Here is an 18125-nt window from a genome sequence, read left to right on the forward strand (position 1 = left end):
ACCGACTCAAGAGCCTGCGTCACGGCCCTCGCGCCTGGCTGGCGTTCCCGTGCGTATGCAATGCAATGCTAGTGGTAACTAGCAGGGCGGAGACAGCTGTCTCTCCTCCGGATCACAGCCGTGCTGGCCTCTGGCCGGCCGGGGGCGTTTGCTGACTTTTCTGTTACGATTCCAGCAGGAGAAAGTGGTGACGGTAACAGAAAAATCTTTATTTGAAGACGGTACACGAACTCCACCCTGCTGCGCCCTGGCCCCACGCGCGCAGGGGACCTGGGCCGCGCAGCAGGAAGGAACGCCCAATATACTTGTGAAAGCGAGAGAGCAGGAGCTTGGGATTACAGCCAGGCAAAGCGACAGGCGAGCCCTGGCCCGCAGCATCCCCAGGCCTCTCCAGTTGCACTAGGGACTGGAGCGAGGCCCAGACACCGTTATTTCCTCTGGGTCCCCAGCCAGATTTGCTCCAAAATACTGGTGCTTTGAGCTTCCTGCACCTCACCGAGTTGAATGCGAAATGCAGGCTGAGGGGGCCAGTGCCTGCAGCTCTCACCCCAGAGGGAACAGGCTGGGCGGCTGCATCGCTCGCTCGCCAGCTGCGGCGTATCAGGGCGAGTTGGCTACGTGGCAGCTTGGCGTTCCGCTGTCCCTCCCGTCTTCCCGCTCATGGGTTCTGGCTCCTGCAGAGGGGCGGGAATGAAGCAAGCGGAACAGGCAGGTCCTTTAATTTCCAAGATATTTTTTTTTGTTTGTTTTGCCTCAAAACTTGAACGTTCCAGAAACTAGGGCGTCTCACCCGTGAGTGGCTGGAGGGGCAGCCAGCAATGTGGTGCGAGGGGCGGGTTCTCCCTCCCATTGAGGGAAAAAATCCAGGAACGACTCATTTCCCCTAGAGCCCAGCAGGTTAAGCCCAGCCCCCCTCCCGCCCAAACCCACCATGGCCCAGGCTTTCGGAACTGCCCGGGCACAGCTCGCTTGCACCTGCAGTCCCTGCCCTCGCTAAGCGTGCCCACTGCTGGCCAGTCCCACACGCCGTTGATGGGTTTCCTAGGGCTGCCTGTATATAAGGCCCTTCCCTGCATGCACCTGTGGCTAGGCCTGGCTGATTTCAGATTGGCTACCCCCGGTTGGGTTCTGAAGCCCAGGGGAATGCCGCTGTGGGACATGGAGAGCAGGTCCGGCTAGTAAAGAATTCTCCTGGCTGTGCAAGCGAAGGGCGAGCTAGGCTGACCTGGGCTTTGCAGGTGCCCACCAGCCTCCCCCATGCACCCAGGCCAATGCTCCCTCTCAGCCCCTGGCTCTGGTCCCACAGCAGCCTGGGCCAAGCAGGCCTTCCAGTTTATTTTGTGCAGGGAGGAAATTGGGGGTATGGGGTGGACTGAGCCCCAGACCCCCTAAACTCACTCCACGTGCGAGAGGCAAGTGCCTGATCTGCTGTGCTGTCCAGAGCCAATGGGCACCTTTCTCCCACCGGCAGGTGGCAGCCCAGCGTCCCCCATCGCTCCAGCTCCCCTCCCACAAGCCCCAGCGTGTGCTTCAGTACAGCCAGTGGTGGATTAAGACCAGCTCGAGTCTGGATTCAAAGAAACCCATGCCCCCCGCAGCTCATGGCCCTGCTGCCTGGTCCCGGTCAGGGGCACAACACCCAGTCGCGGGGTCCAGGCGCTCCCCCCAGAACATGATCCAGTGGTTCCTGCCTGAGTCCTCCCTGCTGGCACCACTGCAGCTGCGGGGCAGTGAGTGGGAAGTGCCACATCGTGCCCCACCTAGGAGCTGGTCCTGATCCAGAGGGCAGGGGAATGCCCGGGGGCCCGGCTCCCGCCCACAGCCACCTGCGGGGAAACGTCTCTTTAGGGAAGAAAGAAAGACACATGCAGCTTCTAAACGCATGGGAAAGTCCGCGGCATTTCTGGCCCCCAGGGCGTGCGGCTGGGGCTGGCCCTACTGAGACCCATCCCCTGGTTGCTCCACGGGCTTCCGGTTGTTCCTGACCAGGACCCGGCGGCGTTTGGCGGGGGCCACCGGTTTGTCAGCCTCCGGCTGAGCGGCCCTGATCGGAGGCTTGGCCGGAGTCTGGCCTCGGCTCGTGTTCATCTCATCCACAAAGGCCTCCACCCCCTCGAAGCGGGTGGTCAGCTCTCCGAGCCGGCCCTTCAGCGCGTTGAATTCTTTGTAGAGGTCATCGAGGGCTTCGGAAAGGGATTTGATCCTATGGCGGGACAGTGAGGGAGGGAGTGAGCTTCCTCCCAGGCTTCACAGAGATGTACAGCCCCTCCCCCCCGTAACAATGGGGGAGCCCTTGCTGTCCCCCCCACCCAGCACTGGCTGGTTCAGGCATAGCCAGGGCAGGTACCATGCGAGCTTCCCATCCCACCCCTTTGGCCTGGTCCAGACCAGCAGTGCCCTGTGGAGCCTGGACACGCGTCCATAAACAACTAGACACCACAAACGCCTCTCACTTGGGCCCAGGTCTAGAGTGGGACCCGGGCCCGGTGAGCTCCATGCCCGTCAGCTTTGGTCAGCATGCGGCCGGCACCGGCACAGGCTGGTGTTGGAGTTTCCCGGCGCCCCGGCTCACCTGCCGTAGTCGGGGAGCACGGTTTGGTGGTCGTACAGGAGCAGGTTCTTGATCTCCGTCACGATGGCGAATTTCCAGTTGTCCAGGACCACGGTGAGGTTGGCACAGCCCCTCAGGCTCACCTTCTCAGCTGGGAAGGAGACAAACCCTGGGGAGCACCTGGGCCCATGGCAGCCCCGGCTGCTGGGGGACCTGGAGCCAGCGACTAGAGCTGGGGAAGGCTTGCCGAGCCCACAGAACCCCTCCCCTCCCTGCCCCCAGGACCACGACGGCTCCAGCTCTCGACTTCGGCCACGTCCCTCAGAGACACCATGATTCCCACGCCCATTGCTCGTCCCTAGCGCTGTCCAGCCGAGGCTCCCAAAGCACATCACAGATGCGCTGATTCCCTTTCCCAGCTCTGGGGGGGGAGCACAGCTAGCGGGGAAACTGAGGCACAAAGGGGGAATGAGTAGGTTCAAAGTCACACAGCACAGCACTGGCGGAGCTACCCTGGAACCCAGGAGTCCTGGTCTGAGCTAGCGGCCACCTTTCCCTGGCAGAGCCCACAGGGACAGAGGTGACTTGGGGTCAGCTGGGAGCTGCCGCTCCGTGGCTGGGCCCCCAGCCCTGTGTCTGCAGCCACCCTGGGCCAGACGATTCAAGCCGTGCTGAGAGTTTGGGGGCGGCTTTACCTTCGGATCGGTAGTCCCATTCCGCCGGCTGCTGCCTCTGCTTTGCAGCATAGCTGAGAGCCACGCAGAGCAGGACGGGGAGAAACCACTTCATGGTCCTCTGGGTGCAGAAAGGGATTAGGGAGAGCTCAGTACAGACAGCCCCACCGGCCCTGCCCCGAGTGGGCCCCCCCAAGCCACCCCCACAGGCCCTGGCCAGAGGATGCCCCCCCACAACCACCCCCACAGGCCCTGGCCAGAGGGCGCCCCCCCCCCCACAACCACCCCCACAGGTCCTGCCAGAGGGTGCCCCCTGGCACCCCCATGGGCCATGCCCCAAGCATGTCTCCACTTCGGCTGCCTCCCCCCACCACTGGCCACACTCCCAGCATGCAGGATGCCAACCCTTCAGGACTGTCCTGCAGACACCGAAGATTAATCTTGAATTAAAGATTGCCCTGTGATGAAATTTCCAGGAATACGTCCCTCCGGGGGAGGCAGACACTCAGATATTGGGCCACAAACATCTCTGGCCTTGGGCAGCCTTTGGCCTGTCCCCTCTGGATTCCTGATTTTATGAGCGTCCCACCCGTAAATCTCCTGGTGGGAGCCCCGCAGGAACCAGGCCCTGGGCACCGTGGCATTGGGCGGGGTAGGCAGGGGACTACCCCGGTGCTCAAAGTGGAATTGCTTCACACAGCAATTTCTGAGCTGCCTGGGGGGAGCTGGGGACAGAGCATTAGCCAGAGGCTGGCCGTAAAGGGCCCCAGGGTCCCTCGGTCTGTCGGTTCCCTTCCCAGCTCTCACCACCTTTGCTTGGAGACAGGATCTTTCTCTCTGCTCAGGTCTCCGGCTCTAGTGAGCTGGCAGAGGATGAGTGGCAGGGCACTGCCCCTGGAGAGCCCCCAGCCCTGCTAACACCAGGCAATGCTTGGCCAGGGCCTGGTCCCCCTTGGAGCACCCCCCCCGGTGCCAGCCCTGAGCCGCTCGTGTGGAACCCCTCACCCTAGCCAGCAGCTGAGACGTCACACAGCCGCCGAGCGCTCTGCCCCGAGCCAAGGGGGGCTCTGGCACGCACTGCGTGGGGAAGGGCTGGTGCCGTGTGTGAGCCAGGCCAGGACCAGCTAAGCCAAGGGGAGTTTTTCCCTCTCCTACCTGCTGCGCTGAGATCCTGGGCCGGTGCGGAGAGAGGCAGCGGCTGCCCTTTCTAGTCTCGGCTCCCCCTTCTCTCTCTGGCTCCGAGCTGCCTCCCTCCGTCCCCTTTTAACACGCTGCCCTGGAAGGCGGCCAAGCCAGATGTGGGCCTGGCAGCTGTGCGGCTGATTGCAAACAGACCCGCTTGGCCTGCTGCGGGCTGCACTTTCCTGCTCCCTGGGGAAAAGGAAGGCATGGGCAGAGTGCGGAGCATGGCCGCGGGCCCCTCCCCAGGCGGTGGGAGCTGGCCAGGGAGACCGCACAGCAGATGGCAACAGCAGGAGGTGCAGTGCTGCGGTTACCGCAGGCTTTGCTGTGATTTGACTTCGTTCAGGGGGTGGGGAGACGGCTCTCATCTCGCCCCAACACCAACTCTGGCCTTGGCACGTGGTCACGCTCCCTCCCAGGGCTCCAGTTAGCAGCAGCAGCGACCCTTTGCCCCTGCGGCAGGTACAGCACGGCCAGTGCAGAGCCAGTGGGGAGCCCTGGGGGCGCTGAGGCCGTTGTGAACCCCGATGATGCCGAGGAGGCGCGAATGGCTGGAACCTTGGGCTGGGGCCTGCTGGCAGGGTCCCAGGCTGGGCCAGGCCAGAGGGGAGACTCAGAGGGAGAAAGCCGGGGCTGCAGGAAGTGGGTGGGCACATCTGGAGCCAAGAGCCATGCCAAGGATGGTCCCGGCTCAGAAGGGCTGCGAGGGGGGGGCCCCTCTGGTCACTTGTGCTCTAAAGGGCTGTTTTGTAAGAACTCTGGGCCTCCTCTACAGCCTTTGCCCCGCTGGCCCGGCCGAGTCCAGGCTGCCTTCCGCAGCCTCATGCTCTGGAGAAGAGATGGTCCTTTGGTTCCTGCCCTCGGCCACTCCACTGACGTTCTAACAACGCCACATCCCACCCCAGAGGCAGCTGTATTTTGATGGCAAGATGGCTTGTGATGCTGTGAAGCGTCTTGCTGCCTTGTCAGTTCATGCTGTGCCTTGCATGCTGATAGCGTTACATGTAGCACCCAGAACTGACCCCGCCCACACCCACTTCGTCACCTCTATCCTGGGCAGAGCTCTGCACACAACGGGGGCCATGAAATGACCAGGTGTCTCTCGGAGATGTGGCATGTGCTCACAGCAGCAGAGCGCCCCTCTCCCCGAGCCGATGCTGGCCGACAGCGGGCACCCCACGCTGCTCCATAGCCTCCTGCCAGAGCGCCTCGTGTCTGGAGGTGGCTTTTCCCATCAAGGGTTCCCACCACTGCTGCATCACCCCGAAAGCTGTCTCAAGAGGCACCATCTCACCTAGCCCTATTCAGAGCTGCTGTGCCCAGCGCTGGCGCCCGCCCTGCACTCACGCTCCCAGCCTGCACTGCTGTGGGCAACCGGGGGAGTCCCGAGCATGGACATGGCTTCGCAAAGGCCGGGTTCAGACCTTTGTGCCTTTGTTCTGCATGAACCGTGGGTGCCCCTGACGCCCCGCTGCAGCCCCCCTCAGCTCAGCTGCAGGGGAGAGCGGTGGTTGTGGGCAGATCAGCAGAGCACCCTAAATGATGCCCATGTATCTCGCCCCCCCCCGGAGCCAAAACTTCCCAGGCACAAGTCCTGGGCCCTGGCTAAGTAGATTTCGGCTGGCGCCCTGGTGGGGGGTGGATAACTAACCTGCTCCGGCTGCTCTCGCCCCACTGCACCATCCAGCGGCTCCATTCTGCCCCCCCCTTTCCCCTCCTGTCCTGTGGCCATCCAGCTCAGGTCACTGCCGAGGGCTGTTTCCATTTGTGGTTACGCCACATACAGCAGGGGCCAGGCTCCAGGGTGTCAGACTGGCACGTGAGCAGAAGTGGTTGCAGAATTGCTCCACCCAAACGCAGGACTCCTTGTAGCCCCTAGCAGCAGGTGAGCTGTCTCCCCGAGCCTCAGCCCCGTCCCCCTGCTCCCAGGCACTGCAGCCAGGAGGGTTGGATTGTTCCTTTACCTGCTGGACGAAGCGCCCTTGGGACACAGGTGAAGGATGCTCCTTGGGAGCCAGCGTAGGCCCCATGGGGACACGGCTTTACGTGCTGACAACACAGGCCTGGCTCTCAAACCCCTCATGTCCCCCCCAGCCTACACAGGCCCCCGGCCTCACTGCTGCCAACTCCGCCCTGAGCAGCGGTGAACACAGGCAAACAGGTTGGAGGCGGAGGCATCGGCTCAGCTCGGGTCAGAGAACCGAGCAGGATTCCGGGTCAATAAACACAGCAGAGGCCAGCAGCCGTGTTCACATTTCAGGTGCTTTTATTAGATTTTACTTGCAGGGCTTTAATGAAGAGAACTCCAGTCCACACCCAAGACGCACACCTCTGCAAGCTGAAGAGCACAGAAAAGCAAGAGCAGCTCCCCCCAGGGAGCTCAGGAGATCCCCCCCCACAAACCCAGTGCCGGACAGAGGCGCCTGCAATCGACTACTCTTCAAACAGCAGCAGGACGGCGCGAGGGATCCTTCAACTGCAAAGGGCAGAAACCACGTCACTCCTGCCAGCTGTTCATGGGTTGCAGCGAAGGGGGTGGGAGTGCAGGGATGAGCTGTGAGAAGTCAAACTGTGTCGTCCGCTTGCCCACCCTGCTACTGGCCTCCTGGAGAGAGGGGACCAGGGGAAAAGCCCCGCCTGATGGGGTACCAAGGGTCTGTTTGACCCATTATGATCAGCCAGTCCTAATTCCCCTATCAGTCTGGGAGGAAACAAGCTTGCAGCATTATCCTGCCAAGGGGACCCACTCCTCCCGATTCTCTTTGGAGAACGAGAGAGGGGGCCTCTCTGAACAGCTGGGAAGGGGTTCCTTACAATGCAGCTCAGGAAACGTTGGGGGGTTTGAATGATTACAACTGGAGCGAGGCAGTGAACCCCAGGGGCCGGGTGCTGCTCCGGGAATGGCAAACAGGACAAAGTTCAGCTAGACTCCGGGAGAGGGGCAAGGCAGGCTTTCGACTGGCACTTCCCCATGCTAACAGATGCCTCTAGCCTGGGCTCGGGGGCTGGCCAGCTGGGCTGTTATTAAGGTCACTAATGCGCAAGCAGAGGAAGAACAAGACCTGCAATTCTGCCCCGCTGTGGTTAAAACAGCAGCAGCAGCTGTTCTAAATTTAAAGGGACAGCAGAGAGTGGTGATTTAGTGGGAGATCTGCCCCTTGTGGCCTGGCCCCCACAAGCACCCCAGCTGTGGCCCCCAAGGTCAGCTCTGAACTGCAGGCACTAGAGAGCAGTTAACAAGACTGGATTTGCTGCGAGGAGACCCAGGCAAGTTGGAAGGATGGAACATGCTGCATGTTTGCTATGGGGCTCAGTTCGCTCCAGGGGAGCGGATCAGCTGCTGCAAAGTAAGGTGTGGGGCTCTTCCCTTTGCTTGGGCACCTGGGCTCTGGCTGCAGGACTGGGGCTAACTACCAAGCAGCCAGCCCAGGCCTGGGGGGGTCTAATGCAGAACGGGTGCTGGAGCCAGGCCCTGCACTTGTTAACGCAAAGCAGACTTATGAGTTACATTCGCTTCCTAAGTGCCACAGCCTCACTCTGCAGAGGGGAGACGGCCAAGGAAAGTAGCTCCTCCAGCAGCTGGCAGATGGAGGAGACGGCACAAAATGCAGTGGAAGGAGCATGCACCCTGCGGTGGGCTGTGTCCTTAAGGGAGACAGGTGGGGTGAAAGGCTGCCTGCTCCAGAGCTGGGGCGCCTGTCCACCAACCGCTTTAACAAAAGCGATAAGCCAAGGTGCCAGCCCCATCTCTGCTCTGGGGCAGCGAGCTCCCGCTGCTTGTTCGTCGGCCCTTGGGAGATCTAGCCAGCGGGAGCGGACCCAGCCCTGCCCTGGGTGCCATGACCCTAGGCAGGGGAGAGCCGAGGAGCGACTGCCAAATCCACTTTGTGGAGAGGCAGCTCAAAATCATCTGCGCACCGTGCTCCTGGGCTGCAGTGAGGGGGTCACCCCGGAGAGACAGGGCTCCGGGGTACGCAGAGGGACGGATACCAAGCGCACGTCAGAAGCACTGTGGATGAGCGCTGGGGCTTGGCAGCTTTGCTTCTGGTGCTCGTTGTACGTTCTCCGGCTGTCGACCATTTAGTCAAAGCTGTAATTATGGTGGAGGCTCAGCCGAGTCTGGCACCGAGGGCTACAGAAAACCCTGGAGAAGAGCCAATTGCTGACAAACCAACCAGGCATCGGAGAAGGAGCGCTGGGGAGAGGGGACAGCGATCCCCTGCTAAGAGCGGCCTGTGGGACCACGCCATGCCTACAGCATCACTTCCTCCCAGGCCATCTCCTGTGTTAAGGTTGCTGGGACAGGGCAGCTGCACATCATGCAAACTAATTGAGAGAGGTCAGCCCCTTGCTGCCATGCACCTGTGGAGATGGCCCGCCCAGCCACCCCGCTTTGCCTTGTGCCCCGGAGCTCGCTCAGCTCAGAGGGAGAAGCAGCTGCTGTCGAATGAGATCAGCATAAAACCTAGAGAGCCCCTGGAGATGGCAGGAGAGCCAGTCCCAGGATGACAGCGTAGGGAGATAGCCCGCGTCATGGCGGGGGGAGTGAGTGTGTGGACACTGAAGCCAAGGGTCTCCTCATGCTCGTCTAACAGCTGAAATCCCACCAGCGGCTGGCTGGCCTTCCTCCCCTCCCTATCGCTAGGCCCCAGAAAGGACAGTGCAGAGCGCTCTGCAATCGGACACACAGACCTGGCAACCCACCCCCCTCTCGGTCTGCCCCTTGTGGCGCATCATTACGGGGGAGGGGGCATGAGAAACCAGCCTGCTTTTTAAAGGGTTTGCCTCTGTATTTGTCAGTCTGCCCCGAGCGCCAAGCAGCGGGGGCTAGGTCCTGGGGAGGCTGCACATCTCGCAGTGGTCTGTGCCGGGCTGGTTCATGAAGGTGCAGTGTTGGCAAGCCCACATGGCCGAGGATGCAGCATGTGTTGAACTGCCCATGGCACCATATTCATGTAACCCTGAGAGCGGGACCCCAACCGTGCCTGTAAGGGGGAAACAGAGCAGAGGTCAAGGCTGGGAAGAGGGGAGGACTGGGGGCAGGAGGAGGTTCACATGGGAGTTTCTACATGTAACGCAACACTCCGGGACAGGGGAGTGGCAGGGCCTGACCCTGGGACCTCCGGGTCTAAAACTAGCAGTCTCCCCTGTCTCGGCTTAGACGCCAGAGGCTCATGCTACTAACCCTGCATTCCCCACGCCTGTGCCCAGCCCGCTGTCTGGGGTCTGGGCACTGCCCGGCAGACTGCTTGCTGCTGTGGTGTCACAACACCCGGCACAGGATGAGGCAGACAACGGCACCCAGAGATTGCCGGTTCTGTCTCTCAGATCTAGGATTGGCTCAGATAACTCAGCTCAGTCTAATCGTACTCCAGGGCCACCTCCCTGCCACAGAGTGCGAGGATTGAGGGTCTCTGCTTCATACCACAGCCCTCCGGTGGCGCTCCTGCCTTTGGCCCAGGAGGTGGATACTGCTTGGGCCCCCAGTGCTCTGAGCCCCTGCAGGCCTTGGGAGCCAGCTCATTCCCTGTGCAGGAGCACGGCTGTGCCGCTCAGCAGCCAGCCCGGGCAAAGCACTTCGGTATCCCCACTTGTTGGTCACAGGAGAACAGCAGGTGAGTCTGGGGACTTACTACAGAGCTGTTCAATGGTGGCCCATTGCTCCGATTTCTTCCAGGTCTGTGCCAGCTCCTCGTTCCTGGTCCTCACCGCCTCCAGCAGCAAGCTGATGCTATCCTGTAGAAGAGAGCGCGTACGTCTCAACCCGCGCACACGGACCAGGGCTGGGCTCCCTCCCCCCTGCACTCCAAGCTCCATAGTGAGTTTATTCCCCAGTGGCCGCTAGGAATTCTAAAAAACCCCTTTCGTTTGATATACCTATCTCCTAGAACTGGAAGGGACCTTGACGATCATCGAGTCCAGCCCCCTGCCTTCACTAGCAGGACCAAGTACTGTCCCTGACAGGTTTTTTTTTTTTGGGCCCCCTCAAGGATTGAACTCACAACTCTGGGTTTAGCAGGCCAATGCTCAAACCACTGAGCTATCCCGCCCCCCCTTTCACCCTTTTATAGAGGTGCCACTCTGGGGACACAAGCAAGCGGACACTCCCTGCCTGGAAGGGGCTAGTCAACAGCGTTTGATTGGCTTTATAAATCCTGCTTCTAGTTTCTCCCCAGGGCTGACATGTTCCCTGAAACTTGGCCAAACAGAAGCTAGAGCAATTAATTCAGGGCGTGTCTAGATCAGATCAGATGATCACAGTGCTCCCTTCTGGCATTATAATCTATACATGAATATATGCTGGAGCCAAGTCACTTGTTGCACCCCTCTGCACAGAAAAGTGGGCCAAAAGTATCTGGTAACTGTATTAATGTTGTAAAATTTAGCAGGATTGGATGAAGCCACCATACACCTAATCAAGATATGGAGACTTTACTCAAGAGGTCAAGGGCTGGAATAGCAGGAGGGCTCGGACAATATTTTTGAGGTGTATGGGTAGGTTTACGCAGGGGAAACTTGTACAGTGCCTACCTACATTAGGTCTGGCTCTAGCCATCACCACTAGCCCCTCATTTCAGGAGCACTAGATCACCTTCAGGGAGTTAAAACAGCCAGACCACTGTCCCCCCCGAATGGCAGCTTTTGCCCACTTCTGCAGTGAACCTGCAAGAGAGCGAAGGCTCGCTCACACTTTTATCACAAAGAAAAAAAAAAAGACTGGACAAAATTCCAAACACAACACACACAAAATCCCCCTGATTGGTCCTGATCTCCAGCTGCCCACTGGCAGCCCAGCTGTGCTACACAGGCTCGGTTTGCGCAATTCTCGAAGCCTCTGGAAAACACATGGCTTTTCTTGTTGGTATGTTATTTAAAAATGGGAAAATCTGAGTGGTGCAGATGTTAACGCAGGGCCTGATACGCAGCCAACTCCTAGTGCCAAGCCAACGCAGCCAGAGCTGCAAAGACAGGAAGTAGTTGTCCTGGAAGAGATTTGGTGACTCTGATCTTGTTATCATTAGAACAGGAATTTCTGATTCCGATACTTTTAAACCTTTCCAGCTACCTGAGCCAGAGCCAAGTGGCTGTATCCAGCCTGGGACCCTGCTCACACAGCCACCCCCGACTCACTGCTTCCAGCCACGCAGAGGCTGAGCAGGACTTCCAGAACGCCGATAAATCTCGCCTCTTCCCATCAACCAAAAGGGTCACTGAGAAGGAAAGACAGTTGCCAAGCTGTATTTTCTCAGCAAACTACAGAGAAACCAGCCAACAAGCTGCGTCTGAGGACTCAGACTGGGCGTAACAGACGCACGGCGTTTTCCACCACAATGCAACGGATGCTCCTGCCTTGATTCCTGAGGAGGAGAAGCTTGGTGCTGGTCTGTAATGCGATGCTCATTGCAAGCCTTTGTCATTAGCCAAAATCATTTTCTTCTATCACATACCTGCAGAGGCATGACCTCATTGGTGACCAGAAAAAGGAGCAGATGGAAATCAGAGATGACGTCTAGGAAAACAGAGGAAGTGTTTTGAGATAGGTACGTGGCCAAGCTGTGGAAGTCCTGCAGACATTGGAAAGGGGAAGAAAAACAATACAGAAGTCATATTTCCTTACCCCAGTGCGATAACTTGATTTTTCCATTCAGATACACTGACAAAGAAGACACTGGTAAAATTCCTTCCTCTATCAATAGACACAGTTGCGATGCAGACTGACATCCTGAAATCAGAGAGCCTTGCAGACTGAATCGCAGCTTTTCACATTTCCAGAGAAAGGGAATCTGGAATGATTTAGACATCTGAAAGACCCCAGGGCAGAGAGAGCTGAGCCCAGACACTGGAGCACTCAGACAGCGCATCTCAGAGCCACGCCAGTTTGGGGCAGTGAGGGAACAGGGGCCAGGGGAAGATAATGCCCCAGTGGCATCTTGGTGCCCCAGTCAGGAATGAGTGAGCTGGCTAACAGGGTCATGCCCTCTGAAGCCTGCATCAGCCAATTGCGCTGAAGTGGAGTAGGCTCGCCAGGTGCGGAAGAGACCCATGCCTCACAGCCAGGTGGAGAAGGCCAGGGTCAGGAATCCTTTAACTGTACAGTCACGCTGCCCACACAGCGCTTTGCAGAGCTGACTACTTCACTATACAGCAAACCCCGGAGCTGCTACGTGACACGTTCCAGTTGCCTCTCTCACAGCTTCTGCAGGAGTTTGTGTTTGTGCAGGAACTATTCACTCCCGATTAATTTTACGTCCAACTATTTCAGAAGAAATCTTTGCTATTTTCCATGCCGATCCCTTTTGAGAGACAGACCCTTACTATTACCAAGAAACCAAAAATGCCCGCTGATTTGGCCAGCTCACATGTGGCTTGGGCAATTTGATAGCTGCCCCTTTCTGTAATGAGCAGTTCAGCTTTTTAAAACCATTCCCCAAAGCAACCAGCATTCTCGGTGTCAGCACTAAACCCAGGAGCCACTGTAGGCCCGGCATGTTGTTTGACCCACCCCTAGCAGTGTGGTGAAGCAGTGCAGTTTTGTCACAGACAGGATGCACTTGTCACTGATTCTTGATCAAACACACACCATGGAATTGGCAGCTTCTTTTTTAGAAGTTACTTGCAAGAGGCAATTCTTGGCAAGCCAAACGGCCTCATTCAGATCACTGGAACGGGTGGGGACTGGCACATCCAACAGGGGTGATTTATAGGGAGGTGCAAAGCATTCAGAGAGGGAAGTTTTGCTGAGCGTATAGCCATGTGTGGCTCAAACAATGAGCAGACGGCTCAATGCAACAGCTGCTGCAGTCTCTCTACTGCCGTTCCCTTTCAGAGGGCTTAGCGTAAGGGAAACATGTAGAAGATTACATACATGTGTAGGACTGTACAGGTAGGAGACACACACTTTAAAGCATTCCTTACCTGAGTTTCTCCCAGCACGTCACGGTTCTCAATAGGGAACGGATTTTGAGAAATAGAAAAAGTGTAAACTGGATCCTTGGGGAAAGTCGTGGTAATCTAAAAATTCAAGGAAGAGCTATTAGAACAGGGTGCTGGGATGCTGAGTAAACAGGCCAGGCCTGGTTCACAGGTGCCGGAGACCTCGACCCACTGCCTCCAATAGCTGAGAAACGCCACTCACCGCACCGCGCAGTGATCAGCCATGAGGGTCACAAAGTGATTATTATGTGGAACTTCTAAAGCCTTTTTCACATTTCAAAGGATATTTGATCAACACTTCCCTTTTTCAGGGCAGCCCCAGCACGGCCTCCAACGCTCTCCTGAAAACGTACAGGCTCACAGCCCGTGGAAGCCCAGACCTCCTCCCCACCCCGCCACTGATCTGACAGCTGTGTGCCTGAGGCTGGCAATTCGGAACTGGCTCTTTTTATGCACTGGAAGAATTACACGGAGGAGGTTGGATTAGAGAGGAACGGGGAGGCATTGCTGAACTCTGCGGCTGGGACTTGGGGCAGTCTGAGAAACGAATAAAGAGTTCACCCAGATCACTTCTTTACATACAACTGTTTTCTCTGCACTGCAGGGCCTGCCCTTGAGCACAGCCCAAGGAAACAAACAGCATGAAACACTTAGGCCATGACACCAGGCGCTAACCAATAGTCTAAGCTAGTGAGGTTACAGGAGCGCCCCCTCCTGGCTCGGAGCGGTTATCACCTGGACGGGGTGCAGGCTTTGAACACCCTGGATAGAGGGGTGCTTTGTCACACCCAGCGTGCTGGGGAAGGGGAACTTACGGCAAGTGAACTGAATAAAAATACGGCTCCTTCATTTCTTGCCAAGGAAGATTAAGGAGCCAGAAAGTTGGTGTCTTATCGAGAACTTGGCTTTTGCCAGTTGTCTCAGTCCAGTCTGAACCCTTTCAGCAACACGAGGTGCTTCGTGCAGTGCACAGTCAATACAAAGGCACATTAGAAAGAGCAGCAAAAGCACTGAAGCTGATACCAGCTTTTATCCACATGGTAAGTGACTCCTCAACTGCTTGCGCATCCAAGGAGGACCTCCCGCCCGTCTCTAACCTCGTGCACCTTTCTGCCACAGGACTCGGCTCTTCCAGCAAAGGACGAGAGCCCTCTCTGATGCAGAGTTTCCCACAGTCTCTGCCTAATCCTGGAATCTCCTGCCATCGATACGCTCTTGGGTCAGCTCGCCCAGGCCCCCCAATACCGTCACTGGATTGGCGGGGACTTTGCCAGATGCAGGAGAGAACGTGGCTCAGAAATCCCATGCATCCCATGCCAGCCAGCGGGCTCCCTAAGTTCTTACTGAGCCACGTAGGGCTCAAACAAACCCTCTGCCGTCCTCCTCTGGCCTTGTGCCTTTTGTTACATTGAGCTTTACACGCACTATCCTGGGACTCACTAATATTCCTCCTCTTTGCCGCTTACATCACTTGGAAGGGGGGTGGCAGGTGAGCCAGAAGAACGTGCGGGCCAGCAAGGTGCCTTCATCCTCTGATTCTATGGCTATTAAAGTCTTATTAAAAAAACACGAGCTTTTCAATCAGGGATGTGTGCAGTTTGTAGCTGACATCAAAGATGCAGAAATAACATCCATTGCAATATTAACCAGAAAAATACTTGGTTAGGGTGTGTTTTTTTTTTTTTTTTTTAAAGATGCTTCAGAAATTCAGATTTCCATCATTCCAGACTCCTCGTAAGTGCATGTTCTGTCAATCTGTTTTCATCTTAATTACACCCCAGGTAGTCCCAAACCAGATGCCTTTATTGCTGGGGTAATAAATACGTTCCAGTGCTGTCAATTGGAATGGAACGTCGACGGGTGCCACACAATGGGTCCCATTGTTCCAAACACAATATTTCACTGCATGAATCACGTGTCAAAGGCTTCAGCCCAAACACAGCTTTGATAAGTAACACACCCCACAGAAAAAAACCAACAAAGAGGAAGAGTGAGTGTTGGTTTCCAGTCCACCTGCTTCCCCACATCTGGGGTTTCCTGGGGCAGTGCTTGGGACATTTGTATTCACACTAGCAGCAGCTGGAGTGGACCAGTCACTTTGAATGGATTTAATCATTAGTGGCACCACTTCCATTCCCGCAATATTTTCTGTCATCTGAATTATCTGCCTCCCAGTCTCCCATCCAGGAAAGGCCCCCATTAAGGTTGAAAGACAGTGGCAGAGTTTTAACGCTGCTCCCAAGTGCGTTGGCAACACTTACTAAACAAGGCAGGGCTCTTAGACCAGTTGCCCTTTGGCTCCCAACACTCAAGGATGCATAGCCCAAGAAACAACGCTGCTCCCTGGGGGGGACACATTCAGTGGTAGGCAGATGGGTCCTGAACACAGAACTGCAACTAGGAAAAGCATTAGGAATTGGCAATGAAGGAGCTGTAGGCCTTTTCATAGTACAAACCCAGCTTGCTTATCACTGGAATGAGCAGTGTTCTTAATCACTGCTACGAAAGAGACAACTGGAGCTTTCTAATTAGCTCCCAATGATTTAATGCCCAGCATGTCCATGGGGCTTACGGCTTCCTTCATTTGATGGATAAATTCTGTTTCATAACAGCAATAAGACACTCCAAGCAGCACCCTTTGGAGAAGTAAATGCATTTCTCTGGCATCACATCACCACCCACCCCAGAGTGCTGCACTCACGCAAAAGCGTGCTGCCTGTTGCACTCCCAGCTTTAAAGAAAGCAAACTCGAGTTAAAACCTTCAGCCCCTGTGGGCTTTTCAGAAGGTTCGGTGGTGCGAAAGGAACGCTGCCTCGATTCTACAGCCAGCTGCAAACGAGCAAACACTGCAGCGAATACTTACATCTATGATTAGATACTCGACAGGGAGGGGGCGAGCCAGCTGAGTGATCTCGTTGCCAAACTTGTCTATGTCCTGAAATAAGAAGAGCGCAGTTAATGAACTGGATGGGACTGGTGTAGACCATATGGATCCCTGAGCTGGAACACCCGGATAGACTGGGGGCTTCTAAACCATTGGGATTGTTTTTCAGATTTATGAAAGACACAGACAGCGATTCATTTTCCTCTGTCATTTTGTTGGGTGCTAAGTTACTGTTTGAAGGGCAGATGTGGAGCTGTCCCTGCAGATGAAGCAATGCTGGCTGCCCTTCGAACAGCTTCCCTGCTTCTCAGATGATTCCACCCCAGGTCTCAGTTGACGTTTGAAGCAGACAAGCCAAAAGGTGCCGTGTTCCTAATGAAATGTCCCCTTTACACCACAGCTGCACACAAAACTGACTTTCTGCACAGGCTGAACTGTCAGGTCAACATGCTGGAGTCTCCACTCAAATTACGTGCGCTTGCGCCCAGCAGGTCTATTCATGGCCATTGGAAAACCTGCCACTTTTTCTTAAATACACAGACCCGGAAAAACCATACAATCTGCCAAAGCCAAAACTTGTTTGGCTTTGTCAGACGAATTGAACATAAAGTTTAATGATGAAGAAAAACGGCCAGCATATGTTCATTAATCATGAAATGACAATTAGACTTGATTTATGTCAAACACGCTGAGTTCAAACAGCTTCCGAAATAAATGAATAAGAACTGACTCTTTTCATTACAGATTCGGTAAGAGGGGACTGTATTTTCTACCTAAATCATCCCTTCCCGGGATATAAATCATGCATTAAGCCACACACAAATCACACATCCACGATTTCCAGGCACAGACCTTACGGAAAAGTTCAGCTGCTGAGCAATCTCAGCGTGGCTGGGAGGCAGAGCCCATGACAGTTACAGACTCATACATGGCTCTTGCTCCGGCATGCTCAATTTACTTCCTGGGGAACGCTGTAAAAAGGCCATGAAATTTGTCCCTCAGTCCCACTGCAGACAGAGGGGATGTCTTTTGGGGTTTGTGAAGCACCCCTAAAACAGAGCCAGCAAGCAAAACACTTCAGAGAGACACTCATGGATAACACCGTCCCTTTAAAAACTACATTTTCTGCTACGCCCCTACTAGTAACATTTCTCAGTTACTCTAGTACAGTGATTCTCAACCTATTTACCACTGTGGGCCACATATGCAGCTGTCTGTGTGTTATGTGGGCTGCAGCCACACAATATAAATATACTACCTGTATGGCCCTGAGGGTGTCACATGGGCCGCAGCTGTGTGCTGATTGGGTAGCAAGCGGCCTGCAGGTTGAGAACCACCGCTCTAGTATTTATAGATCAGAAACATGCAGCACTGTGGCCAGCACCCCCTGCAATCGCTCCGGACGGTCCCCACACGCTCAGTCTGTCACATGCTCAAGCATGCTTTGGCACGCTACTTGGCTTGGAGAAGCCAATGGCACCCCTAACACCATGTGTCCCTGGAAATAGTTCCCCCTTTGTAGAATCAACCGTCCCGCCTTTGAAGTTTCCTTTACAAGTAATTCTGATAAGAATCATTTCTCCTTGAACGTGACAGGTTGTTGGCCCAGTGGTTATTTTAGCAACAAGCCTGGTTGCTTGTGGCCTTAGATCTCCCTGGCTCTGACAGCAGCAGCAGGAGCCGTGGAGCCTTTTCAGAGGGATCACAGGGCCCGAAAGCCAGCCCGTGTCTAGAGCTCAGCAATACTGCAAGAATTAGGAATCAAATCCAATCACGCTACATCAGTTCCCCAAACACTCTCCTGCCCCTGCAAGAAAGAACCTGCAACAACTCACACATAATTAGCCCATCTGGAATTCATTTTCAAATCTAATTAAGTTCTAATATGCAGAAACATTT

General features: G+C 55.8%; 1 protein-coding gene across 1 annotated transcript in view; it reads right to left on the reverse strand.

The window, feature by feature from the left end:
• Positions 1-6655: 6655 nt before the first annotated feature.
• Positions 6656-18125, reverse strand: part of NPLOC4 (NPL4 homolog, ubiquitin recognition factor) — a 42954-nt gene continuing 31484 nt past the window's right edge. The window contains exons 13-17 of the mRNA XM_054047073.1: positions 16206-16277; positions 13324-13419; positions 11856-11972; positions 10041-10143; positions 6656-9392 (exon numbers count right to left, since the gene is read on the reverse strand). Coding sequence (XP_053903048.1) covers positions 9235-9392; positions 10041-10143; positions 11856-11972; positions 13324-13419; positions 16206-16277 — 546 coding nt within the window. The 3' untranslated portion in view covers positions 6656-9234. The remainder of the gene's footprint in view (positions 9393-10040; positions 10144-11855; positions 11973-13323; positions 13420-16205; positions 16278-18125) is intronic.

The sequence above is a fragment of the Malaclemys terrapin genome, chromosome 13 (assembly GCF_027887155.1).
Source record: "Malaclemys terrapin pileata isolate rMalTer1 chromosome 13, rMalTer1.hap1, whole genome shotgun sequence".
Taxonomy (NCBI): domain Eukaryota; kingdom Metazoa; phylum Chordata; order Testudines; family Emydidae; genus Malaclemys; species Malaclemys terrapin.